The following is a 27,135-nucleotide window of genomic DNA, read 5'->3' as shown; positions in this document are numbered from 1 at the left end:
TGTAGGCTAAAAGCAGAGCCTATTAAAAGGCATAATGTTTCTAAACGGCATCTGTTACATACTAATAAGCATTACTTAAAGGACACAGGCCTTAAATTGCTACCATGCACTTATCTGAAACTGCTGCAAGGCAATCGTTACCCAAATGTCACATGACACCATGGGAATCTGAATAATAGAAAATGTTTTTATTTCCTTTGGCTTGGAATCATTTCGCGGGAAAAAAACATGGAGGCCCTTTCTGAGATTCTGAAACTCTGCAACTTCACAGGAACGAAGCACCAGCGAGAATTACACCAGCAGAGCCGTTTGCCATCTGTTGTCAGTAATGCCAGAAAGACCAGCCACCAGGCAGAGGCTTCAAAGGTTACAAACACAACATTTTTAAGCACCCACAGACCTCTCTGTAAGCAAGCAGGACCCACTTTAACTACAGATATGTGGGACCTGAGGGTCTGCCAATCGTTTTGCAAAGACAACATTCCAGAGCAGCGAATTGCAAAGGGTTTGGAAGTCTCTCAGTATGCAACCTTTCCACCATGTGGAAAATACATGCCAGCCTGTTCACGTAGGTTCTTATAACATGCTCACAACCAGGATGCCTGCACACCTCCCACTTGCAAATTGAAACCAGTTAGACTTTCTCTTGTGCTGTTTGTTTTCCCAAACTTTCCCCTCAAGGGAAGGAGTGTATTCACTGAAGTGCTATTATGGAAAAGGGCTCTGGTTTGTTTGCTGGGTTCTGGACTGTATTTTTTTCTTTGGGGGAAGTACTTAGGGTTTTGTTTCCTGATTTCTTTTCTTTCCAGACCATAACTACATATTTGTGCTAAAGAAAGCAAAATTTTGGTAACTTGCTTTACCTGTGGCAATGACAGCCCTTACCTCTTACGTACACACACACCTCAGTCTGAATAAAATTATGCCTGTTCCATCCATGAGATCTAAGTTCCACTATGGTTGTTCATCAGTCTCATCTTAGAGCTTTGAGTAGCTTTTCTAGATGCAGAGACCACATTTATGATGGTAGTGCCTATACAATACCTGAATTTTGTGGTTCCATCTTTCAAGCTGTTGACCTCCTGCCTATAAACTGATTAACATGGATTTCATGGAGGGCAGGGAGATTTCCATCTTCCTCGAGAGACAGATGGAAATTTAAGACTTCATTAATGCAATTGCTAAACTAGATGTACAGGTTTCTCATTCTGTAACTATTTCTCAGGCTCCAGAGGTGTATATACGTGATTACTCACTGAATGTCCTTCCTGGCCTTTCTGTTGGATAGTTAAACACATACAAATCTGACTTCTGAAACGTTCTGAATCAAAAAGAATTTCTGAGGAGGCTCAATCTAAAACAAGAACCTCAAGTTCTAGGTCAGCAGCTGCCCTGCTTCTCAACAGCAAGGTCTGCCTAGGACTTATAAGAGAGCTTAGAAACCTGGAAGTGTAAACAACCTTTCCCTGTGAAAAACAGTTACAGACACAGCCCTCAAGACTGAGCTGTAGCATCTCAATTATAGCACAACTGAAAAGCATCATTTGTACAAGACCTAATGGTTGATTCCAACATGCTCTTAAAGCCTGCTGTACACTCAAATTGCTTATTATTATTTTAAAGATAGGTATAGCCAACTAACTAACTACGCCAAAACTCAGACAATACCTAGAAACAACATCAGCTGTCCCAAAAGAGGAAGGGGATGGAAGAACAACTATTCTAAGCATTCAGTTTGAGAGTAATGAAAAAGTCAGGGAAAAATGCAGACTGAAGTGCCCAACAATACAATGTTTGTTTGGACATGAAAAAACAAATCCCATTCATCTATTTTATTTAAAAACATCAGTAGAATTGAAAGCCTTCCAAAGAAAAAAAATAGCATTATTACAAATGTTTGACTTCCATAAGTGGTTGATAGCAGGGAAAAAATAGAGCAATCTGACGGAGGCACATTTAGCCATGAGCAGCAAGAGGAACTAATGAACAACATCATTATTTTACTGAAGGGGATGAAGTAGGTGCTTTAGACAAATGGCAGCAACTTAAAATGTGTTTCAGAAGATAAATTCACTTTCTCTCCATTTACCTGCTAGCGTGACAAATTAAGAAAGAGGAGTATAAAAACAGAGCAGGAGGGAAAGCAGTGCGAAAGCTAACTGAGGTGATGCAATGGGCCCTTATCCAAACAAGTGCGTGAACAGAGATTCTTGGAAGTCTTCCTAGTCAAATATAAACCCAGAACACTGCAAACGCCAGACTCCTTTGGAAATCCACGGTGGAGCACGTGCAGAAGATCCACCTGTGCTTAAATCAGGTCCCTTACAAGGCACTGGGAGCAGGGCCATTCGGGAACTGAGGTAACATCTGTTCATCCCAAAGCAGTGCAAGCCCAGCAGGTACTGAGGGGCTGAGCAGCGCTTTGCCCACTGCCGGAAACACCAGCAAATTAACTTCTCCTGGTTATGAGGAGATGAGCAGAGTGTGGCTTTTTTCAAAAAATATATCGGTTTCCATGTACTTCTTGTTCTGCTGTCAGCTCACTAACAGCAAAAAAAAGGTTTTACTGAATACTTTTTAAAGAAAGCGTATTATATACTTTGTATACAGTATATACATATATAATAATATAATTTATAGTATAGCATGCATACTGCTCTGTAGTATACAATGCCTTTTATATCTCATCTCTACACCAAAACAGTTCTACTAATTACGTTCGCATGGTCAAGAACCGACGTGTTTACTGCTGCTTTTGTCCCTGTCAAACCATGCTCCTTTTGTTAAACTGTGGGTTTGCTCAGTTTGAGTAAACAACTGCCGACCGTGCCTGAGATTTGCCTTTAAAAAACTGCTATTTTTACGCCGTATTCCCACTGCTTTTTAGCAGCTCTCAAGCAGTGAGTTATTATAGCCTTAAACTCATCCACCTGCGCTGAGACCCTCGAACACGCTCTGCACACAGGAGTCCGGGGATGAGCCTCTCGCAGCATCACCCTCCGAACCACAGCGGACGGGAATCATCGGGCCAGTCCTCTCTGCTTCAGGACTAGCCGAAAACCTGGCAAAGTTACCTGTACGCTTGGGATAAGGGGGGGGGGGAAAAAGCCCTGTAGCGCCTGCCCCTGCGCGCAGGGGGTCGGGCTGTCCCACCTCCCTCAGGCGCAGCGGGCGCGGCCATGGAGGCGCGGGGCTCGCCCGGGCACGGCCGCAGGCAGAGATTCCCTGGAAAGACCCGAGTGTTCTGCGGCGTTGCAGCCGCCCGTGGCCATCCCGGCGGCGGGGCCCGAGCCGAGCCGCTCCCTCCCTCTTACCCGCGGCGGCTCTCCCTCCTCCCTCGGCCGCCATCACTTCCTGAGGGCGGGCGCGGGGCAGCCCTGAGGGCGGGACGGGGTGGGCGGTGGGATGGCGGCTGTGGGACCGAAGGACGGGGATGGCGGCTGTGGGACCGAAGGACGGGGATGGCGGCTGTGGGACCGAAGGACGGCGGCGAAGAACAGCCTGGCGACGTTCCTGGAGAGCCCAGCGGAGGCCGGAGAGCCCGGGGCAGGCTGAGGGAGTGCCCTGAGCCCCCGCCATCGAGGCACTGCCCTGGGCGAGGGCCAGCCCAGCGCTGCGTCTGAACTTAACAAAACTCCAATACAAATCCCACGTTATCTGTTTAAAAGGCACAGAACGACAAGGCATAGAGCTAGCGACAGTTTCTGTTAACCTGGGGAGGCGAGGGGGGAGAAGCAGTTTATGAGGGAAAATATGTATAAAAATTACATTTTTATAGCTTTCTGCAGTGATCATTGTCAATCTGAAAAAGGAGTTTGGAAGACCTAGGCAAGCAGCCTGCTGTTCATTACCACAAACCATTAAACTGAGGTACGGGAGCTAAACTGAACACACAGCTGTCAAAATTAAAAGTAGAACTCAGGTGGTGACTCAGGGAAGCCTTCCTACCTGCACTGTGCAAGCATTTAATTATTTTTAAAATAACAGATACAGGTATCAAAGAAGTGAAAAGTGCATGGCAATAGCAATATGTTTGCAAAGAAACAAACTCACCTTTGCACTTATACCACCAAGGTACACTGTGACCTTGAGACAAAGTCCCAAAGCAGCATCTCGAGTGCTGCACATCAGCCAGGTACTTCATTGTCAGCACAGTGACCAAAAAGTCCTTAACATTGTTCTCCTTGCAAATGGCTTAAAACACATAGTGAAGTAAATTTATATTTTCTTTCCTCAACAGGGTGAAGCAATCTCAGCCCATCCACTGATATCAGATCACCACACCTTACAGAGCCTCAGAGGATTTCAGCACATTCTGATGATCCTTTGTGCCTTCCACACACGGCCCGGAGGTTTGGCCATGCCATGGTCCAAGGTCTAGTTTGATGCAGCATTGCTGTGTGACCCTGTGTGAGTTTCACTGAGGAAAATCAGAAAGTACATGAGTTAAAGCCATGAAATTAAGCTGAAGTCACAGAATTGCTGTTCGTGGGACAACAATAGTTAGCTGGTAAAAGATTCAAGTGAAAAGATAAAGAAGGAAAAAGAAAAAAAAGGCAGAAAACATGATGATAACTCAGTAATGCTGAGGATGAGCTCATACCAATAAATGTCAGAGACCAACTTTCCCCAGCGTACTGGAAACTTCCTGGCCAGCTAAAACTCATCAGTTTTCTTATCAGGAGTGGTGAGCATATTGCTGTTCAGCCTAGTAATCTCTCAGTGCTAGCTATCCTGTTTTGCATATTAGCTGATAAATAGTTACTTCAATTATGTGTATCCTGCTTGCAGAGTCTCTTTGTGCTGGTAAATGACACCTGAACAAAAGCAACCTGTTGGTCATGAGTTGCATGTTCTCCTGCTGAAGTACTTTCTCCCTATTATAAACAAAAATAAAGTTAAAAAACGTGTCCATACACAGCCATCAGTTCTTGCTAATACTGCAGGAAGACCAGAACTGAAATTGCAACAGCCACACAACAGCTTGGCTACACTGAACTTATATACAGTGGATATTTTTTCCATTATTGCTAAACACTGGGTATAGACCAGTGGATTCAAATCCAGAAGAACTAATATAAACAAGGCAGTGACATAAAATATATAAAACTTTCTATCAAAAAACACACACTGGCACAGATTGCCCAGAGAAGCTGTGGATGCTCCATCCCTGGAAGTGTTCAGGGCCGGGTTGGACAGGGCTTGGAGCAACTTGGGATAGTGGAAGGTGTCCCTGCCCATGGCAGGGGACTTGATACTAGGTGATCTTTAAGATTCCTTCCAACCCAGAGCATTCTATAATTCAGGGGGAGGAGAAAGTAAGTGAAATTGTAAATATATTTTTCCATTTACTATTTCTACAGATTTTGTTACAGAAGAGGCCCCTGTCCACAGGGAACAGTGAGCTTTACACTGAAATGTTTGTCTCCTTTCTTTTTGTGACATTGCATTCCATCTACCTGAAGACCTGCTTCAGTCTTTCCCGAGGATCATTTATTTTTATTAGAATGGAAAAGAAATATAGAGTGTTAGATCCTGAAATTTCTATTTCCAGTCCCATTATAGTTTAGTGTTAAATAGCATAACAGCTTGATTTCTTCCTCCTCTCATTAAGTGTTGAACAGCTGAGATAAAAACTGGAATATATTAAACACTTTCACTTAACAGTTTAAATCACTGGTCAGCGCCTGCCAATGACAAGAAATAAAAAAACCTACACGTAAGTAATAATAAAAGAGATAAAAATTAAAGAGCCGTTTCTAAACGAAGGGCCAATATTCTGTTCTTGTTGCCATCTACTGAAAAGCTACTGGAGCAGTGTGCTGGCAGTTCTGCACTGTGGTCAGAATTCATTTGCAGAAAAAAATATTTTTCTCTTACTCAGCAGCTCAAATAAGTTTCAAATGTATCTGACAAGTGTACAGAAAAATATTCAAGGTGATAACCAAGACTTTCATAGTTGAGTTGGTTCCATTTCTTCTTTACCTCAAGATGAGGGCCATGCCACTCACATCTGTGTGTAGCAAGAACAACAACAACCAGTGTTTAGCTGAGTCAGCTGCATCTGACTTGCCTTCAAATATCAAGGGCTTGGATTCTTAATTATGGATGGGGAGATTCATTTGCACAGACCTCAGATATCCAGTGACCCTCAAATCCATTGTTATGGGCACATACACACGTGGGAGTGCTAATTTTAAAGCTACAATCATACTTGAACAGAAATTTCGAGAGTAGCTTCGACTTCAGCTGAAGAAATGTTACAGGAAAGAAAAGGTTTAATTTCTGAATAAAATTCTGAGTAGAACCAAGGCCTAACCTGAATTTTTAAATTCTTTTTTGGACTATGTGGCACTCCAAGTACACGAAGCACATGCACACAAAACTTGGGAACATGAGCAATCAATTAAATCAGTGCAAAAATTAACTTTGCTGTGCTCTGTCAAATTCAATAATTCCATCAAAGTACTTTTACCACTGGCATGCCTCCCACATTTGCACAAGTATATACCAACACTGGAAATGTCTTGGAATCTTTCCTACCAAAGCAGCAAAGCTCTGCATGGAAAAGGACTAACTTAACTATTGAAGACAATACTTTCCCCAAAAAATATTTCTGTCAGCTTCTTCTTAAAGGCCTGATGATATAATCTTTGTTGCTTTGTATTTTTTCTTCTCCCTTTTGCCAGCTGTAAAAACTTTGAACACTAGTACTACATTCCAAACAGATTGTATCAGTTGTTTCAGAGTGCATGGAACTAATAGACTTACATCTACCCTCTGGAAGAATATCTAATGAAATACCTACTATTTTATAGCATTCAAGCAATACCTTTCATATATATTTACATATATATATATATGTATGATTGTATGTGTGTATAAAGCAGCTATAATGTCCCAAAGAAATCACAGTTTCTCATTGTGGAAATTAAATAAACAACTATAGACCTTAAATCTCGCTTTATTCCTTAGAAATTCACTAGACCACCTGTACTTAGATTTTTTTTAAAAATAGCAGAAATCAGAAATAACTCTAAGAAGACTCATTACCCTGTTCAACGTCATAGGGAGAGTTTTACTGACTGGTCAAGGAGAAAAATTAATTTATAAGAATCTTGATTGACATAGGAGTATGAAGGACTGTGGGATTTTAGATGTAATTCACTGCTGCCAGTGGCAGATTTTGTCTTATTTAGAGCTGCAGAGAGCTCTGTTTCCTGTATTAGCTACTCCTTCAGCCCCAGCAGCCAGCAGAAGTTAGTTCTGCAAGTTGTACTAACCAAGGGAAGGAATGGATGATGGAATCAGAGAATCTCTGAAATAAAGAGAATCCACAAATCTCTTTGTGTGTCAGCACAGGAGGATTTAAATGACAGACACAGGTCATGGCTCCAAACCTCATTCAGCCACACCCGACCCCAGAGATTTCTTCAGAGATTATTTTTTCCCTAAGGTCTCACAATTACCAGCTCTCTTGAGATGATATAGTGGCTTTCTATTCTTAGCATATTTCTCCCCTCCCTCCCTCTCTCCCTCTCTCTCTTTCTCTCTCTCTCTCTCTCACACACACACATACACACACTTCCTACTCAAAACAAGACCCAGTGAAACCCTCTGCCCACATAGTTATAATTCCCAAGAGAACTTGCATATGCTTTTGTTTTGGGCAGTGACAATGTGCATATGTTTTGATTTCAGGCCCCCCCCATTGGTTCTCAGGCTCCAGTTTAATGAAGACAGACCAGCTCTTAAACTCACCAGTTTCAGCAAGATACAACCCAGCTTCTAGAGTTCCTCTGACCTTGCAAGTTGGAGTGAGATTTTTTAACATGTTGCCTGTTAAAGGATATTACTGAGTAAGTGTTTTGGTTTAGCAAATACACACATTTTCCTATTGGTGTTTGGTTTGAAAAGTGTACAGTGCTTTGTCTCCTTTATAACAAGCCTGAGATAGGAATCAAGAGTAGTAAATGACATAACTGCTATGAAGAGGAATAGCAAAGTTAGCCCTGAGTTTAAGTCAGTAAGAGAAAGTCTAAGAACAGGAAAAATGGACAAGATAAGTTTTTGTAGTTAAGTGGCTCCTCATAATTAAAGTGAATTACAGCTGATATCCACAGAGATATAATAAAACTGATTCAATTAATTTTCTGTTTACTTGCACATAAACAGGTGGTGAAAAATGTTGCTGGATATTTTTCAAGAAGTTTCTCTAAGCCTTTCCTGTTCTTCCTAAATCCTATTACATTTGGGGCAGTCCCAGTCAGACAGCTGGGCAGTCAGACTTCTATCTTTAATAGAGACGTAATAATTTTTGCTTTAAAAGCTACATGAGTCACGAATCATCCCTGTCATGTGAATCCACATGCATCACAGTTGGAAGAAAAAAGGTGCTCTAAATGAAGTTTGCCACAGATACCTGAATCATAACACTGTTTGGAACTGAAAGACAACAGGATTTCACCTTCTGGAGCAGAGATTTCATGGATTCAAATTCCAACACCGTGGTGGTAACTGGTGAGGTTTTTATTTTGTTCTTTGAGCTGGAGATGGTATGCACGCATGCTTGGTCTTTGTCATAAACAGTTTCCTGGAGGGAAAAACAGTAGCAAATGGTCATACTAACATTTCTAAATGGAAAATAACTTACTGTGCCTTCCTAAGAAAAATCAGATGCATGTCAGAGGAAACAGACTGCAGTCTGCCCTCTTTACTGCCATCCAGTTTGGTTTGTTGTTCATTCTCTCCATGTTTTAATCTTTGTTGACATTCTCTCTGATCCAAACCACATAGCTCAAGGCAGTGCAGGCTAGGATTAGATAAAGCTTACCCAAAAGGAGCTCTGAAGCAAGAAAACCAGGTTGCATCACAATGTCACATAGTCAGTGTCCAGAATTAGAGCAACACATGGCAAGTCTCAGGGGCTCAGTTTCATGGCAAGGTAAGGGAGTTTTAAACAGGAGATGCTGCCTCATCATTGCTAAACTAGACCATTAAATTTAAATATACCAAAGGAACATGCCTGAACATGCAGCACAAGGGACCAAATTTGGAATTTCTCTTGCTGGCTGTAGCTACTGAGGCTTCACAGTGGCAGAACCCCCAGCTAGAGAGTCCTGAGCTTTAAAAGGTTAAAGCTCTTAAGGAATGCTGCTCCTCGCTGTTCCTCTTGTTGCCACTGGCTCATCTAAAGGCAATCATTACACATATCTTGACATGTGAGTTGCTGGATAATTTTCCACTGCAGGTCATCTGAGGACATAGGAATGAGGTTGAAGCTACATCAAAGAGATTTGCATCTTGCTGTTTTCAATTAAACACTTTTTTTTAAATAGCTGCAAGATGGGCAGAACTAGTCTGGCTTGCTCCAGACATAACTGCAGCTGAGCTGGATGGAGTGCAGGAGAGGGCAGGAGGTATTAGCTAACCTCTTAAAAGGCTGACAGTCTGGTTCTCTCCTATGATATTTATGGCACATACCCTTGTTAGGAACACTTCTTAGCACCCTCTTAGATTTTTCCTCCCCTTACATCACCATTTATGTGCAGAAATCTACTTGTTCAAGAAGTTTGAGACTGGTGTGCCCCGTTAAAGACACAAGTGCATCTTAAAGCTACTGCAGAGATTATCACAGCATGTCTCTGTCACATTTTCACCTGCTCGGAATATAAACCTGCTGGCAGGGAGCCCAGTTTATTATATGGTGCTCAATAACATTCAGCCAGTTAGTTCTCCACATTGCTGCAGGTATTTCAGTAAAACTCCTACATTTAGTCATTTTTCATGGAATAATTTTGTCCTAAGCACGAGTTTCTTACAGCCACCACTGACACACATGTGTTTCATTGGGAGCTGATTAATAACTCTATTATAATTCTGTAGTTCTGCACAGACAGGTACAGAAGCATGTACAACAACTACAGCTCCAAAATGGAGCAGGTGTCACCCTAATTTTGCTCCCAAAGCAGAGTGGGACCAGTGGGGTTTTATGTTCCCCTGATCATGTGAAATGAGCACCATTTCACTTCTTCCCTCCCCATGGTAGAAACTCAAACCTGGAGAAAACCTTGTCAGAAATATTAGCACCATCAAGCTTTTCAAAATACTAAAGAGAAAAGATGGAGCAGTTATGAAATAAGCATTAACAAATTAAGAAATGCTTAAAGTCTAGCACTAATTAAGCTGTCACAAGCCTGTATTTAGGCTTAATTGTCTCCAATGCAAGTAGCTTTCACTGTGCAAAATAGCAATCATATGCTGTCAAGTATTTATTTGTCCATTTAAGGATTTTTAAATATTTAAGAGTTATAGCATAAAAACCATTTCACAAATTCCTGTTCCTGCCACCCAATATGTAAGACTTGGCAGCGCTCTGGATTGAGAATATTAATTGGGATTAATAAAGATAGTGGGAGTTTTCCATCAAACTTTTTAATGACAAAAATGCCATCTGCTCAAAATGAGTGTTTATTTCCCTTGTATTGAAAAAAAAAATAAAAAGACTTTCACAAAAAAGATCCATAAAATTGAATGTAATACTTTGGATTAAAGTGTGCTTTTCCCTTTTCGCCTTTCTTTACCTTTGGGTAAAAAGTGAAGAAAGAGACAGAAAACTTTCAAGTTTTCACTACCTGGGATTAAAACAAAATTACAAATTACATAAAATTTTACTTTTTCAAACCTTTTCATTAAATATGCATATCTTCATCATTATGAGCTCTAACAATAAGAATGATACATTAACTCTGACCTGGGAGTATTTAACACCAGAACCTTCAGTAGTGGTTATTTCTGGGGATGATGATCCTTGCCCAAAATCATCATTTACTTGATCTGTCCTATCAGTTCCAGTACATTTACCAGCTTTAGTTAAGGCTCTCTCACAAGAAAGCCTTGACATGAATGAAGATTGCAGGATTAGTTCTTTTATCAGTGAATACACAGAATGAAAATACTATTCCCTTAGGTGTTATAAAGGCTAAATCCTACCTGAAAAACTCAACCTCCATAACCAAAAATATGAAGATAAAGAACAAATATGTGTGTGCAGGCGAGTCAGCCCCCAATCTGCAATTGCACAACAAGTAGAGGTTAAAAGCACCTTTCTTTCTTTTCATTTGCAGGTTTTGGTCCCTTCAGACAATACCTGGTTAATTCCAGCTGGGAGGCAGTGAAGGTAAGCATAATAAAAAAGGGGAAAAAAATGAGGGAGACATTTTATTTTGTAGAGATCCAAACACAAACTGCTTTTAGGCTTTCCATTCCCTTCAAAAAAGTTATTTCTCATGACTCATTAATTAAACAGAATTGTGCCTCGTGGAGCAGACTCCCAACATGGAAGAAAGGGGATAATGAAAAAGTGAAACGTTATTTTATTTGCATGATATTTTTTGTGCTATTTAAGCACTTTCAAAATATTATTCTTGATTCTTAAAAAAGGTATGTTTTACCCAGGGTGCCTTCTCTGCAACTAATGCATATTGCACGAGTTCTCTCTGTCTGCAGTAAATAGATCATCTCACACCATGGATCATTTTATCATGTCTGTGTGAGGTGATTTCCTTCTCATACAAGTGCAGCTTATGAGTTCTGACTGCCTGCTTCAGGAACACAAAAATCTGTGCCAATTCTAAGTATGTTTTCACGTTTCAGCTTTGGCTTCCACTTTCAAATGACAGTGAAGTCTACAGTTAAATTGAAAAAAAAGGTAATTCAGATTTTTTTCCTCCTCTATACACCTTGACTAGCAGGAACAAGTCTAAGGTGGAGCCTTAAAAATTCCTGCTTATTTTCTAAATCTGTGTATTAGAGCAAATTTATCTGGGGGATAAAAAGACATGGTTTGGATACGTGGCCTTCAGCATCAGCTGATTCATTCTCCCTATCACAGATAGAAACCTTCCTTGAGTTCAGTTACTCTCATAAGGTACTTAGGAACAGAGTTATTTTGAGAGGGTCTTTCATACAAGTTTTTAGCAATCCCAAGGTAGAAAAAAATCACACAGTGAAATCTGAAACTACTTGGGGAACAATCAAAATAGTAAGATTGAATTAGAGCTTTGGTCCAAGAAATAACAGACAATACTGGTAAAAATGGAAAGCAAGACATGTAAAACAAACTGAGGGGACTGAGTTCTTTTATGAAGACTGAAGTAAGTCCATACATTTTTAAATTCTTATGGACACTGAAAGGAAAAAGGCAGCTACAGGAAAGTATTAGTAGTGACAGAAAGGCAATGGCTCTACAGGACTATAACCACAGTACAGATTTCAGTGACAGCTACTGAAGATCTGATTTGAAAATGAAATGCACTCCAGCCAAGATGATTGAAAAACAAGGAGCTGGTGCATTTTCCCACAGACCAAAGCTATAGCAACTCCACCAACACATACACATTTTCTATTTCAGATTTGTTGGGTGAGTGCATCTTGGTGTTTGGTAGAATAAATCTATTGCCCCCTCCAAATCATGAGGGCTGTTATCCCTGTAGGCTAACAGGAAACAAAAATACTTCTGTGATACCTTTACACACCCCAATCATTACAGGAGGCCCATAAATTATCTAAACTCCAACCTGACATGGGCCCTAAACCACAAATATTTGTCAGTTGACAGTGTTCTTACTCATTGTTTCCTGATTCCTATTGGTTCTAATTTTGGGTGGAAGATCATCCTATTCTGGCTGAAAATAAAGCACGTTCTTTATCTGCAAGCAAAACAGCCCAAAGCGAGAAGGCACCAATGGGATGAGTTTCCTGTACCAATGCCATGAGCTGGCTACAACAGGGACTTACATAACAGGGGCTACAGCATTCCATAACCAAACAGCTGTCAGTCCTTGTGTATGGAGGAGAACAAATCCATTTCTCTCTGATGTGACACCCTCGGTGTGGAATTAATTTCTGTTCAGACTGGGGATGCTGCTTTGGTTTCCTGTGCCCTGGCAAAGGTGGTAAATTCAGGCAATTCAGAGAAATTTGCTGCAAATCTGGAAGTACTTTGAATTTTGATAGGCTTCTCCACGCTAAATAGCAATCTCATGGTATTGTTCCATTGGCCTTATTCACAGGAGTAGCTCTATGATCTTCAGGAAGCTTATGCACATATATTAAAGATAGCAAAATTTAGGATTTACATCTGGAAGTAATCCTGTCTTGGCTTGGGGTGCCTGCATGGATCACTGAAGTGACATAAAACCCTCCTGCTGAGTCCCTTTGCTGTGAACCAACAAGTGTGCACTCAGATTCCTCCTCAGGAACGTGCTGAGCAGCCAGACCAGAGCTACAAACGTGACTGCTCAGGCTTATGTTTAATGCCTTTGTAGCATTACCCAGAACTATGCTAATTATTAGCCCAGTATGAAGTGGGTGCTTATCAAAAGCCTGGATACCTTATGGAAAGCCTGGATACCACAGCAGCCTTGGTGATGTTGAAATGCTGATGCATGCAATCTCCAAAGTTCACATCCCAGAAGGGTCCTCATACCAAAAGCATCTGAAATCCTGTAAAAATACATTTAACAGTTCCAGTGTCCTAATTCCAAAGCATAACCTCACCCTCCATGCTTTTGAAATGGATTCTTTGCCAAAGAGCAATGGCTTCCCTTCTGTGAGCAATACTGGCTCTTACACACAGCTGCTTCCTTAAAATCCCTGTTACAGCTCCTCCCTAAGATCCTGGTGATGGGATCACCCGTTTTCCTGAACCTCTCTTCTTGCTGTGAGGAGGATCAGAGATTGATCCAGTGACCACACAGCCCATTCCAATAGTTGCATCCCTTCTATGCCCTCATTGGTGCTCAGAGAAATACTATTTCTCTTAAAATTAACTGTTTACTACTACCACCTTTTTGATGAATAAGCCAATTTCCCTTTTCTGAAGTACTCAGGAATCAAATGATAAGTGTTAATAAAGCTCTATTTCTGCTGGTTTAGAAAGAGTATTTGTCCTGCATTGCCTGTTTTATATTAGAGATACAATTGAAGATACAATTTTCCAAGAATGTGAGGAGTACCCTGTTGTTTTTGCATGGTCCCAAGTTCTCATCACAGCACAAGACCCTCATGCAAGGCATTCATCAGCATGGCATTCATCATCCATGGAGTTCTCATTCCTCAGCAAGTATCCCCTGAGTGTTCAGGGAAAAGGAGAGTCAAATGGTTCTGAAAGTAGAGGCAAACCTGTCAATTCAGGGTCATGGAGAAAAGCTTCCGAGCTCTTATAGACACCATCACATGGCCCAACATGAATGTCTAGCACTAGAAGGATAACTTCTCTTTAGAAACCCGCCTCACTAAATTTTTCATGGTTCTCATAACTCCATTCACCTGAAATCTCCTCCTAAAATATGCACGAGAGCTCCACCAGCAGCACTTTTAACTCTGGAAGTGCAGGACATTGTTGCTAAAGGAAAACAAAACCAGGTATTTGCTCTGCTTTTGCTGACAGATCACACTGATTTACCACCATGTGTTAGTTCTGCAGCACCACGTGGGACCCTCAGGATCCCAGATCTCCCGAATTATTGATTCCATATTCCAGACTGATGGTCCCACCTAATAACCTTTGATCCGATCCCGTTCCTGTGTCTCCTCCAGAAAGTCCTGTCTGCAACTTGGCAGCAAAATAACCTATCAGGGCAGTCCACCCACCAAGGTCAAACTCCCCAGTTAATAGGGCACAAATGTAAGCTGAGTGACAACATTCACAGTAATTAAACTGTTAGTGCAAAGAACAGGTCACATTTCCAACTGCTTCTGGGAACTATGTCTGCCATCGGGAGATGAGGATCAGATCTCCCAGTGCAGTTTTTCATCCTGCCACTGACCATGTGGTCTTTGGAAATTTGTCATTTAATCTCTGTCTCTCTCCCTCTCTGCTTCAGTTTCATCATCTGTGAAACTAAGAAGACATTGCTATCTAGTGCCTTCATTTCTGTTCTGGAATTTTCTTACATCCCTAAAGCTTTTAAAAGGTATCTGCACAATTAGGAAAAAAAACAAAACAAAACAAAACAAACAAACAAACAAACAAAAACCACCACACCCAAAACCCCAAAGCAGATAAACAAAAACCCACTAACCAACCAAACAAAACACCTTTGTTTGCAATGCACTTGCAGTGTGACGGGATCAGCTGAAAACTTCTGGTTCCATTTCTGCACCAACACAAGCGATTCACAAAATCAACACACGCGACCCCCTTCCTGGCAGCCCAAATCAGTGAGAACTCAGGCAAACTCACGGAAATTTTCTGGAGTTTTTTGGAAGTTCAAGATGCTTCCAACACGCCGTGGGGCACAGCCACCACCTCTGAGCACAGAGCTTACAAATCCCTCCTCTTTGAGGAGGGCTGTGTGACAACACGGGCCGAACACCAGTGCACTGGGGCTGTGACAACTCACCAACAGCTCCAGGTCAGCAGCTGGTAATGCTGGACTTCATTTCCCTCCTAGAAGAACTTCCCAATGAAGAATCTTCATGTTTTCTTTTGAACCACTTTTCCCACAAAACAGTCCTCCAAAACTTTTCTCCTCCTTTGAAGTTTCCTTTGCTGTTTCAACTACCCTGGACAGGCACTTGTTTACTGAATTCACTCACCACCGTGAGCTCAAGCTTCCTCCTCTAACCATCCTCAGTCTCTCACCTTACATGCAAAACTGGTTCTGGTTAAGGCTGAGACAAGGAACAACCTTCGTTTATTTTATTCCATATTTGCACGACATCTGGTCTAAGGGGGTATAAGCCCATGGTTGGGATTCTTAGACAACACAGTAATGCACGTTATTGATGATGTGTTGAAATTGCTTAGGACATAGCAAACCATCTTCCTTTGACACAAATTCTCAGCCCTTTGCTATTGGGCAGCTTCAGGTTTAAGTCCTGCACAAAAGTATTTTTGCGTGTTTCTGCCATGACAATTGTTGACAAAAGAAAATCTGTCAACAGAGAGCACGAGAGGAGAACAACCTTAGAGCTCACTTTGGGTCTCCACGTTCTGAACCAAAGTTAGGGGCAGTTGAGTTCTCTAGGCCTTACAGTTAAAAAGAAAGAATCTCATTAAATGTAAAAATTAAAGATGCTTTAGAAAAGGAAATGCTAATTGTGAACCAGCTGGGGTTTTCTTTTTCAGAGGCTCAGGCACAGTACAGCATTCTTCAGTGAGATGATGCAATGGTCTCTCAAAGACTGTCAGTGCCCCGAGGAAAAAAGGCTGGCACTGTTCTCCAAATGTGTTTACTTCCCTGCAGGCATTGTTTCCTTGCTTGTGTCAAATAGTTTATTGAGCACAGCTAATCAATGCTTCCGCTGACAAGAAAATTGGAACACTTTATATAGGAAGTGAGTGTTGAAGGGCAAATTTCCCAGAATTGTGGGCCTCATCCACAGGGGTATCCTGAGTGAGAAATGAAAACTTGAGAAGACAATGACATTTAATACAGCTACAGGTTTCTTGGGCTAATCATACACCTCTGCTGCTGTGCCCCCCTTGGACACTTCATCTGTACCATCCTTTGGTGGTGGTCTACTCAAATGGAACAGGGATTTTCAACCACCATTTTACTTTTCTGGGACAAAGCTTTCCACTTCAAATGCATTCCTTCTGCATCCTGCCATTGCAGCCACCTATTTTCTACTTAGAGGTTCATGCCTTGTTTTGTTAGCCCTGTTGCACTGACAAAATCATTTCATGTCCATATGACATTTCTTCTCCAGACCATCTTCTAACCACCTGGCCAACCTGCTGCTTTGAAGTGTACCTTTATTTCATTCACCTCAATTCTGGGCATAATTTTTGCTTCCCTTGGGAAAAGGTCCCGTGTGGAAATTTAACTGTACATAAATGACACAGAAATAACATCCCAGTGACAATTCCTTTTACTAGAGAAACATATTCTGGACCAAAACATAAATTAAACTCATTCTAAATGTGACCTTCCTCATGTTGACAGTCACCTCCAGCACAGCTTACCTGAACCTGGTCAAGCCAACAGATCACTGGAGTGAAAAAGTCACGTGAGTTCTCCTTGGGTTTGTCTCTTGACAGTGCAGATCTTTCAGAGGAACAGCTCTTACCTGTAGCAAAGCCCATTTAGATGCTTTCAAGCGTGGATCTTTTCTGAGACACTATCTCATGGTTCCTCAGGGACCACTCCCACCCACTGGAGACTAGGCATCCCTTTGGAAAACACAATAGCTCCACATGGATGTGACATTAGGGAACTGTTCAGCACATTTTAATCTCTTCCAGCTGAAAAAGAGGGAACTGCTATGAAACCAACCTCATTGCAGACCAGTGTTGAGGAACCATGGGGTTAAGCATTGCTCCTTCAGGTGTTTTCTCAGCTGAATCAGCCCAGTTTCTTTACCACAGTCAGAAATCCAATGCTTTTTCAAGTCCATGGTGGCTTTTTTCATAAACACAGGAGCTGTCCAAGAGAGGCCTTGGTGAAAACATCGATCTCCAGGTCATGCAGCTGCCAGTGGTTTACCAAAAAGCAAAGGAGCAAGTCATCAAGATATGGACGACTCTTCAGCCACTGGTGAGTAATGAGAAAGTTATACAATTTCCTCCATTTATGAATATGAGAAGATCTTGAAAAAAATCTCCAAGAGAGTATTGCAAAACATCAAACAAATCTGGAAAGTGACCATTGAAACTGTGATCAAGGTTACAACCCCACATTTGGAGCACACACTAATTAGCATCCTCTTTTGACCCCATGCCATTTAAAAAGCGTAAGTGATGCTGAACAAAGGAAAGGAAAAAAAAAATCTACCATAAACTGTACATCTACCATAAAGGTACAGCAGCTCTGCAGTGCTGAGCTGAATAGACACAACAAAAACTGCAGCATAATTTGGTTCTCATTTATATTCTCTTATCAAAGTCTTCTTTAGACATGAGCAAGACTCCTCACCTTGAAGCTAGTGATTCACATAACGCTTGGCACTTTGGCATTACATGTTTGTAAAAAACAGGTCTCATTTTTAATTTCCTGTTGCTCACTCTGGTGGGAAAAAAACCCCCAGCTTACTGTTCACGTTGGGCTGGCTTCATCCACCACAGTCATCATCCTGGAGCAGTGTGGGAAGAACAAAGGCTACCAAGACAGGGATGCTTGTGGTTTTCACCCAGAAGGTGCCTGCTGCGTGCTAGATGGCCCAGAAAAGATTGAATCTACAATTAATATGAAGACTCTCTGGAAAAACGTTTCAGTGGAAGGGATTGATATCATCTTCTCCAGAGATGCAGGGAGGTAAACACCGTGTATCAGGGGCTCGGGGGAACGGCAGGAGCAACTCAGTCAGCTCCACCTTGGACAGTCTTTGCCTTGACTTTCCCTCCAAACAAAATCACTTTGAAGCAAAGTCTTCAGAGGGGCACAAGTATGAAAACTGCCATGAATTTAAATTTTATGTAAAGCAGCTTTCATGAAATGCTACAGCCAGTAGATATTTTTCCATGGATTTGTAAATTCCAAAAGAAACAAGTTCCAACGTAGCACACCCTGTGATGAACAACCCCAGTAAACCTCAGCTATTAAGAGAGACTGAAAGCAATACCGACTGGTAGCAGATTTTAATCTATTTCTTCTCAGCTGGGAGGGACAGAAAATGTAAATACATACACTGGAGAACAACAATTACAGGTACCTTTAGAAACAGGTCTGTGATCTTATTATGTGTTCCAGTAGTACTGGAGCAATTTTCTACTGTGCTAGTCTTCATAGAAAAGAAAAAAAAAAGTAGGTTTATTTTTAAATAAAAATCAGTTAATCTTGGCCCTTAAATTCAGGATTTGCACCTGCAAGTTAAAAGATGGGGTGATAAAGACAAAACCCCTCCAGACTGAGAGATTCTGTGCCTTACACATAAAACTGTGTTACATGGTTGTAGTTTCCAGCAGGGTGTGTTACCTTTCCCACCCCACAAGAATGCCTGTCTTGTGATTTTTTTATTTAAAGTTCTTTGTGGGTGGGTGTCTGAGAAACCAAACCATCAGATAAGGAACATTTGTTTCTCAAACTTGGTTTATTTCAGCATTTCCTTTATTCACTAAGCAAATATGTTCTTAATAATTTCATAAACCAGATCTGGTTTGGCTACTTAGAATATTTAAATTTAATCAAAGTTTACTGAGCCTTATTTCAGGTTTCTGGTTTTGTTTTGTTTTTAATATTGCAGGTACATCTGTGATTACACCTACTACACTTCTCTGTATTATGGCAATGGAAGAGCAGCTTTCATCCATGTGCCTCCATTATCCAAGTCAGTAACAGCAGACTTTCTAGGAAAAGCATTACAGACCATTATCTTGGCAATGTTAGAACAGTGTGGGGTGGATCATATAGGAAAAAAAAAAAAAGATGATTTCTTAGAAAGCAATTCCCTACTTCTTAAATGAAGCAACTCTAAAGATTATTTAAAACCTTCACACAAAAGGATTTTATAGTCCATGTTATTTTCAGTGAAATTTCCTTGCAAAACCCAAACAACTGTTTACATCTCTGAGAAAAAAAGCTCCAGGGGAAAAACCAAGTAACCGGCAGTTTGTCTTGCTAAAAATAAGGTTGTTTCAGATTTCAGAAAGTGTGAAACTGGATTTCAAACATTTTAGATGCCTAATCCTAGTTCTGTTGGTTATAAAGACATTAACAAAGACTTGCTGAACCGAGGTGGGCTCTCAGAGCTGTAAGGACTCAGCACTGGATGGATGGAACAGAGATCCCCCCAAGCCCATCCCAGTCCAGCTGAAGTGCCCACACAGAACATGTGGGTACGGGAGAAACAGGGGTCCTGGTATGTGAAGTTCTACACTTCCCCCTCCCTGACCTGCTGTAAATGCTGCTTTCCCCATCAGCAACGGGCTCTGAACCCAGGGGGACTTCCAAGTACAGAGAAAACTGGAGTCCAGCAGGATCTGGAATGTTCTTGGTAATTTCAGTTTCAGCCTGAAGCCACCACTAACCCCAAATTCTCAGTGCCTGTCCCAAAGAAAAACACCACAGTCCTTCCACAGAGCACAGCCCAAAAACAAGTTTTCAGCAGGACAGGTCATGGCTATTCAGGGACTGACACATCAAAATCCAACAGCAAATCTGTCCCAGGAAAGGCAATCCTGAAGCACTGTGCTGTGGGAAGGGCACGTTACTGACAAAACAGGCACCAAATGAGATCCCACATGGTAAAACTTGGGATCAGACCCCTCCACATCCCAAACAGCTCCACACAGAATTGCTGTGCCATGGAAGCTGGGTACCACAGGGGGTTACAGCACTGCCCCTCAGCACACAGGGAACGCCCCCCCACACACCCTCCTCCACAATCCTGCTACTGCCAGGACACAGGGATGAGATGCAGTTAGCTGGGATTTTTCTAAGTTAGTCACTAGAACAGGGCAGCAGCAGCTTCATCTGGACACCTGGGACTTCTCCAGGGAAACAAAAGCCTGCTCCTCAAGCATCATGTCAGTACAACGGACAAGAGACAAATGTAACAGCACAGGCAGCTGATGAGGCTTTGGGCCACCATCGTGCCTTGTTTTAGTCAACACGCTGATGACAAGAGCCTGAGGAACTGGACCTGCCAAGATAATCCCAGTTTTCTCCCCACTGTCTTTCCCAATGCCGCTGCAGAAAGCTGATAACCAGGTGGCTGCCTGAATGCCTCACCTGTGGATTGCTGTGTGGGTAAAAAGTGGATTTTCCTCAAATAACAAACAATGCTTACCTTATTCAGAGGAATCACCCTGCAAAACACTGCTCAAATCTCACCAAGAAGGCTCCACACCCTCAGTGCCACTGCACGACAATACTTCTGATTCCAACCCAGCAATGGCAGTACTGACCCCTACTAAAATATATTCGGAGTAGCTCAATTCAACGCAGCTGAAAGGAAAACCAGAGAAACTTTACTCTTAGTTTTCTAACCTGTACTTGCTTTCTGGAAGGAGCAACAAATTCAGAAACAGGCAAATGCATACAGAATTCTTTTATTTAACTTAAATCATGTAGTACTGAAACTACTAGAAAAAAGCAGAGTAAGAGAAACTAAAGGAGCCTTAGCTTCAGCCATTCAAAATAGACAAAGTTTCTTCTTTTCATAATGTAAAGAATCCCGAGTATATCGCAATAACAGGAATAAATTCTTACAACAGAATATACAAAAACATTTTGAATTTTTTTTTTTATCTACTGATTCATTTTAATATAAACACAGGAATTTCTTTAGGAATAATTTATACACAGCAAGTCTTTTTATGTAATAAATTGGCCATGTTATTGTTTAATTTTCTCTTAAAAAAATTTAAACAAGAAAAATTGGAAAATGTATTTGCAACTGCATCCATTCCTTAGCACTTTCTAGTTTTGTTTTTGTCCCAGAGGTAGACAAACTCTGGCCAATCCTTTCATCTCAAACCTCACTGGTTCAGAAAACAGAAGGTGTCCCTGTCCACGGCAGAGGGGTTGGATCTTCAATATCCTCAAATAAAAATAAATAGGGACCCTGCCTTGCTCATTTCAACCAAAGCTTCCAATGGTCCTCAACAGCTTTAGAGGCTGCACACAAACTTTTAAAGTGATAAGAGATTTGCAAAGAGTTCTTCAACAGCAGTTATGAAAACCATCTTCCCTCTTTCTCTCACACAGTCACTTCCTTCAAATCACATGGAGCAGAGGTGCTGAACAGCACAGGTGAGCCTGGGGAGCAGCAAACCTGTTCTGTTTCCCCGACCAGTGAGGTTCTTGTAATCCAAAAGGTAACTGCCCTAGACAGTAAAGTGAAATGACCAGGTAAGATGATCCCACCCCAACCAGAGGGCTCTGGAAGACCAGGATACTGAAGATACAGAACATTTTCCCAACTCCTTTACTCACTCGCTGTATGGTGGGACACAAAGCTTGGGCGGGAAGGGGGAGAGGAACAAGCCATGAGTTGGACAAGTCAGCGATCCTTTTTGGCATATTGTAAAGCTAACTAGTAAACTGGTACCATGGAAAAACTGATCACAGACAGACACACCCACACACAGACACAGAAAAGTGCCCTTAAATTATATTTTAGGCATTTATAAACTACAAACATTTTATAAAATTATTCTATGTACTTACAAAATGCAATGAAACATTTAATTAGTTCTTGTAAACCAGATCTTCGTCAACTGACTACCCGTAATCTACTGGACTTAAAGCCCTATTGAAAATGCTAATTAATGGTTACTAATCAACAGAACGCATACCAAAAAAAATATATGAGCACACACGCAAATGCACACACACAAACTAGGGAAGTTCTAAGGTACTTGCAGAACAGACCAGCTGTAGGTGAGACAGATCCATACAGACCGATGACAACCACTGCCATGCTCCTGGGAACGAATTCCCTGCTCCAGCTGCCAAGTCCGGAGGTTTACGTACAAGTACCAACGATCGGAACGGGGACACCTGAGCTCTGGTGCTGTCCCACACAGATTAAGCTCAGGAAAACCACCCTCAAGCTTCTGCCAAGCCCTGTGTCTCCAGATCCCCATTGCCATGTCCTGTTTTCAGGTGTCTCCCCACAAACACATCTCCGTGCTGACTGACCTGGCTGCTCGAGGTCAGGGGCTGTTCAGCACCTCTGAGCAGCAGCTTTCTGAACTGAGGTGTCCTTCCTGCCTGCTTGAGTTCTGTATCTTCAGCACCCCTGGCCACTTGGGTTGTTTCTACACATCGTTCTCCAATCCTTGTCTGCACATCTACTCATGGGTTAAGTTGCAATATCTGGCTTTATCACTGGTTAGTAAGGAGTGGATCCCTTGCACCTTCCTCCACTGTTGTTCAGCCCAGTGATTGAATACACGGTTGACAAACAAAATAAAGAAAACAGGAAACAAGTGTTACTTGTACTAATGGAATGAAAAGGGTTTAAATATATATATCTATATTATAGATATACATATGTAGGTATATATATATGTATATATAGATATATATGTATGGAGTTACAGCAACTATAGGAGTGTTGTTCACTTAGTCTCGGATTGCACCGAGCACCCCTCAGCAGATCCCAGAGGACCTGACAGCAGCTCCCTCTGGTCACCAGTCATCCTGGGCAAACTGGGCCTTCTTTTTGTTTTGAGACCAAGAGGAGCATCAGTGTGACCGTGCCTAGAACCACAGAGCACTTGGAGCCAGCTGGGAGGGGCAGAGGCATCGCGCTGACGGAGCCGCGGTGCCCGCGGGCTGGCCCGGCCCCACGCCTTCCACCGCGCTCGGCTGCTGCGCCTTTGTGTCATCCCCCCAAAACAGCATCTGATTTACTCAGGAATCACGTTCCTTTGCAACCAAAGCACCTCCTGTGCCCCCGAGAGCTCTGCAGTGCGGGGCAGGTGAGAGCCACGGCCGGGCCCTGCAGTCACAGCCGCCTGCTCCCCGCAGCGACGCCAACTCCTTATCCCACTGCATCCAAACATCTCGGTACCATCCGGCAAAACGCTGGGTTTCAGGGCTGGGTGGGCTTTTGTTTTCAATTTATAAACAAACTGGATTACTTGAACTTTATTCAAACATAGCTGAAGTTCTAAATAAATTTTCCATACCAGACAAGCCAGTGGTCTCAGGGAAGAACAACATTACAAACCATATTATGACTCTATCAAGCCAACATTAATTCTCAGTTGTTCACATGCACAAACAACTCGATTTACTGTCCAAGGGAAGTCTGCATGAAAAACCCATGTGAATAAAGCTATTCAAAATGCACAAAACACAACAAAAAAAACCTATGGAAACAAACAGAACGAAAAAGGAATTAAGCTTGAATTGCAAACACAGAACGCAATGGTATCACAAAGGTGGTTTGGTCCAGGAGAGCTGACTGCCATCACACACATGTATGTGAGGCCCTGTGACTGTCTTCTACTGAAGTGCTTTTTGAAATGTTTCTCGTGATGCTATGCCATTAGTGTTTCTTCCTAATGCATTGTAAAACCACCTACATACAATTCTACAAACCAGTAACTCGGACAGTTTTAACAAAACCCTCCCAGCCAGCTGAAAGATCTGAGGATCTCCAGTTGTGGTAATCAATATGTGCAAGGGAGGGGAACAACCACTGCACCCAAAGGTCACTGGAACATAATCAAACATGGAAAACCAAACCCATCTAGTGAAAACTTCCAATTTTGCTGGTTTCTCAGGACTAGGGAGAAATGCTCCCTCCAAAGACAAACTCTCAGAATTAACCACGGCACTGTGTATCCAAGAGGCCATGTACAACTCCAAGCACCACATTACTCAGATACCACAACCAACACCTGCAGGAACAGCTGCCAGAGCTGGAAAAAGGGAAACATTATACATCAAATTGATGGCAAGCTCGTGTTAGTCCTGTGTGCTTGTAAACCAGTTACACGCTGTCAGAGGGCAGTTAAAATTTGATGGCTGGTCCATCAGAATCCACAGTTATAAGGCATATAAACAGGGGAAGAAAAGGGAACTGACTTTTTACTGGCGCGTTAAAAGAAATCAATTCAATATTAGTTGGGGGGAAGAAAATTAAAAAAAAAAATAAATCAGTGCTCTCATCAAACAGAAGCAGCAAAGACCCAAAGCTGTAAACTCGATCTAGCAGGATCATCAGGCAGCCTGTGACAGGTTTTTTGGTCAAGAAAGCGATGCCATCGCTCTATGAGCCAATTTATTTTGGGGTTCTGATTCAGCCAAATGTCTTTTTGGTGCTTGTGACATCTGAGCAAGAACTGGCAGGAATGACTTAGCCCATTCTACAGGACAAACAGAAAGACCATTCCCTTTAGTATTTCTTCTGGACCTCCAAACATTGTAAACAGTTGATTTCTGTAACAGATTTCAGCAAATACTCACAATTTGAAGTCCCTGTATCAGGTCACCAACATTTCCACTCCTCCAAACATGCAGCGTTTTGCTGCTGTGACAGCACATGAAAAAGCCTCTGTGTTTCCTTACAGAATGGTCACCCTAAGTCAGACAACTCTTGGATTTCTCCTCACAACAACGAATCTGATGCAAAAAATTGGAGAAACCCCTTGGAATTGCGGCAAATATTCTGAAGTGACCCTTTGTGACAGGCAGTGATTGTTCCCCTCCAGAACCTAGAGCATGTGGTATATGGAGTGAGAGGTTACCAGTATCAACGGCATTTATTGGCTGCTGAGAAATGTGAGATGTATTCTTTTTATATACACACATATAAAAAAATAAGAGTGAGGTAGATAAATGTTTGAAAAAAAAATCAAAAACTGTCCCCCTGTCATACTCTAAAACCCTTATCTTAGTATTTAAATTTATTATGGGGCATCTCTACAGTGATTTAAACTGATATCACAAAAATAAATAAAAAATCCTACATAGAATACCTTCTTAATTAACTTTTTTGTCTTTTTCATTTTTAAAAGGGAAAAATAACTACGGGACAGAGGCAAGAGAAGATAATGGGACCTAAACTACACAAGCAAAAAGCACTACAAACTTTTTAAAATCTCCAGTCAAAACTAGCAATCAGTATATTTTAATCCGTTGTTCTTACTCAAAAGATTTGAACGTTTCCATCCCAGAACCACCTCTTCCTGCCATCGTTTGGTTGGATCAGTGCTAAACAAAGGCCCAGACGCTGGAACTAAGGTAAGATGAGCAACTGGTGCAACTCCTTGGTTGTCGACTTCCTGACGGCCCCTCCTTCCCCTCTCACCAAGGCTTCTGCAACTGAGCAAACAAGCTCACTCGTTTTCTTTTGTTCTGAGGTTTGGTCTATGATTTAAGCCACAAGCTTGGACTTGTACAGGTTTCCATAGCTGCCAACACTTCACCGTTTGCCAGCCAAGCCGCTGGCCCCAGCTCTGTGCTTTCCACCCAGCTCCACAGAAATGGGGTGGTGGCTTCGTTTGGTTGGTGCTTGTTTTCCTCACCAGGGGTGTGAAGTGCAGCCCAGGTGCCCTCCCAGGAGGGTTCCCCTCCATGAGAGCTTTCCCATCAGGAAGGAGAAGAGCTGGGGTTGGTTGGAGCCAGGTGTTCAGTGGCCACCCTAGGAATGCCTGGCATCATCGCCAGCTGCACCTGGCACAGCTCTTGTTCACAGGGTGGGAGGGCTAAATAGTCCTTTTACAGATCAGTGACCCAAAAGCCTGGTTGTCTGCTGTTGTACCCAACAAATAATTTAAAAAGAATACATGTGTGTGTGTGTCTGTGTGGGGATGGGCGGGTGGGGGGGTGTGCCACAACCAAAACAAGCGGGGAGGGGACGAGGGGTAGGACCCTTGTACAACAATGAATATAAACACTGAACAAGAATGTACTAAATATTTAACCTTTTGTTTCTGACCTGAGTTTGTATCATGCCTTGCACTGTAAGAGACTCCCGTGCTGCCTGGGCAGAGGTTAGTGGGAAGGAAGGAAAACCGGGGCTTAAAAACACCACACCACAGCACTGCCAGAGTGTTCCCGTGCGGGGTGTCCCTTCTTTCTCCGTGTCCCCCTCAAAAGCCCTGTAAGCCCACACAGCCAAGATGCTGTAAAACAACTAATGGGAAAAAAAATAAAATAAAATTAAATTAAAAAAAAAAAAAAAAAAAAAAAAAAAGGAGGAAATGTATTTATAAAAAGGCATTAAACAGTTCATGGCAATTCATATGAAAGGTAGCGGTTACCGGGAAGGAGGAAGTAAAGGTTACACACTATAGTACAAAGCATAAGAAAATTTGTTGAAGTGGAAGGGAAGGGAAAGGAGGGCAGACCTGAAGGTTTTCATAGATTAAATCCACAAAGATAAAGAACAAAAAAAATAGCAGCTTTTTTCTGTACAGACATATAGATGAGTATCTGAACCGTAAAAAAGTTATAAAAGTGACACAAAAGACAATGTGTATGCAAATGATCCATGGTCTAACATAGAACTGCAAGACCCTTCGAGAAGTCTTAATAATAAAGAGAAAAGGTCAACAAAGCATCATATACTTGAATCCGGTTACTGCTTTTTTTTGTCTTCTCCAATTTATGTTTCTAGGTGTTTTTCCTCGCCAGCCTGTGGAGGAAGGACAGGCTGCACCGATGGAGATCTCGGCCGCTTAGGTTCAGGTTTCTCATAATTCGTTTTTGGTGTGCAGTTGACTTT

General features: G+C 42.0%; 2 protein-coding genes across 9 annotated transcripts in view; one reads left to right on the top strand and one right to left on the bottom strand.

The window, feature by feature from the left end:
* Positions 1 to 3,236, bottom strand: part of LOC113984630 (protein FAM169B) — a 41,738-nt gene extending 38,502 nt beyond the window's left edge. For all 3 annotated transcript variants that reach the window (XR_005566412.1, XR_005566413.1, XM_039389175.1), the window contains exon 1: positions 3,154 to 3,236. Coding sequence is in view for 1 of the 3 variants with exons in the window: in XM_039389175.1 (XP_039245109.1) it covers positions 3,154 to 3,181 (28 nt within the window). In the remaining 2 variants the exon portion in view is untranslated. The remainder of the gene's footprint in view (positions 1 to 3,153) is intronic.
* PGPEP1L (pyroglutamyl-peptidase I like) lies at positions 2,933 to 26,210 on the top strand. 6 transcript variants are annotated; one of them, XM_039389178.1, is made up of 10 exons: positions 2,933 to 3,076; positions 4,241 to 4,410; positions 7,702 to 7,859; positions 8,176 to 8,520; positions 11,127 to 11,179; positions 17,430 to 17,546; positions 18,037 to 18,263; positions 19,192 to 19,275; positions 21,657 to 21,701; positions 25,424 to 26,210. In XM_039389178.1, the coding sequence occupies exons 4-10, from the start codon at positions 8,487 to 8,489 to the stop codon at positions 25,431 to 25,433; spliced, it is 570 nt and encodes a 189-aa protein (XP_039245112.1). In that variant the 5' UTR covers positions 2,933 to 3,076; positions 4,241 to 4,410; positions 7,702 to 7,859; positions 8,176 to 8,486; the 3' UTR covers positions 25,434 to 26,210. The 6 variants fall into 6 exon arrangements, with proteins under 6 accessions (XP_039245112.1, XP_039245111.1, XP_039245110.1 ...); XM_039389177.1 differs by lacking the exon at positions 2,933 to 3,076 and adding an exon at positions 3,203 to 3,870 and having other exon boundaries at positions 8,330 to 8,520; XM_039389176.1 differs by lacking the exon at positions 2,933 to 3,076 and adding an exon at positions 3,203 to 3,870.
* Positions 26,211 to 27,135: the final 925 nt, after the last annotated feature.

This window comes from Pipra filicauda, unplaced genomic scaffold (assembly GCF_003945595.2).
Source record: "Pipra filicauda isolate LSUMZ 115617 unplaced genomic scaffold, ASM394559v2 scaffold70_size2993248_pilon, whole genome shotgun sequence".
Lineage (NCBI taxonomy): Eukaryota > Metazoa > Chordata > Aves > Passeriformes > Pipridae > Pipra > Pipra filicauda.
Note: the sequence above shows the minus strand (reverse complement) of the source record. Positions and strands in the feature narration are given on the sequence as shown.

What these genes read in the sequence shown, in the direction of transcription:
- PGPEP1L (XM_039389178.1), top strand. Translation starts at nt 8,487, where the DNA reads ATGGATTCAAATTCCAACACCGTGGTGGTAACTG. An exon ending in GGACGACTCTTCAGCCACTG is followed by an intron (nt 17,547 to 18,036) that starts GTGAGTAATGAG and finishes AAAAACCCCCAG; the next exon opens with CTTACTGTTCACGTTGGGCT. An exon ending in TTCTCCAGAGATGCAGGGAG is followed by an intron (nt 18,264 to 19,191) that starts GTAAACACCGTG and finishes TTAATATTGCAG; the next exon opens with GTACATCTGTGATTACACCT.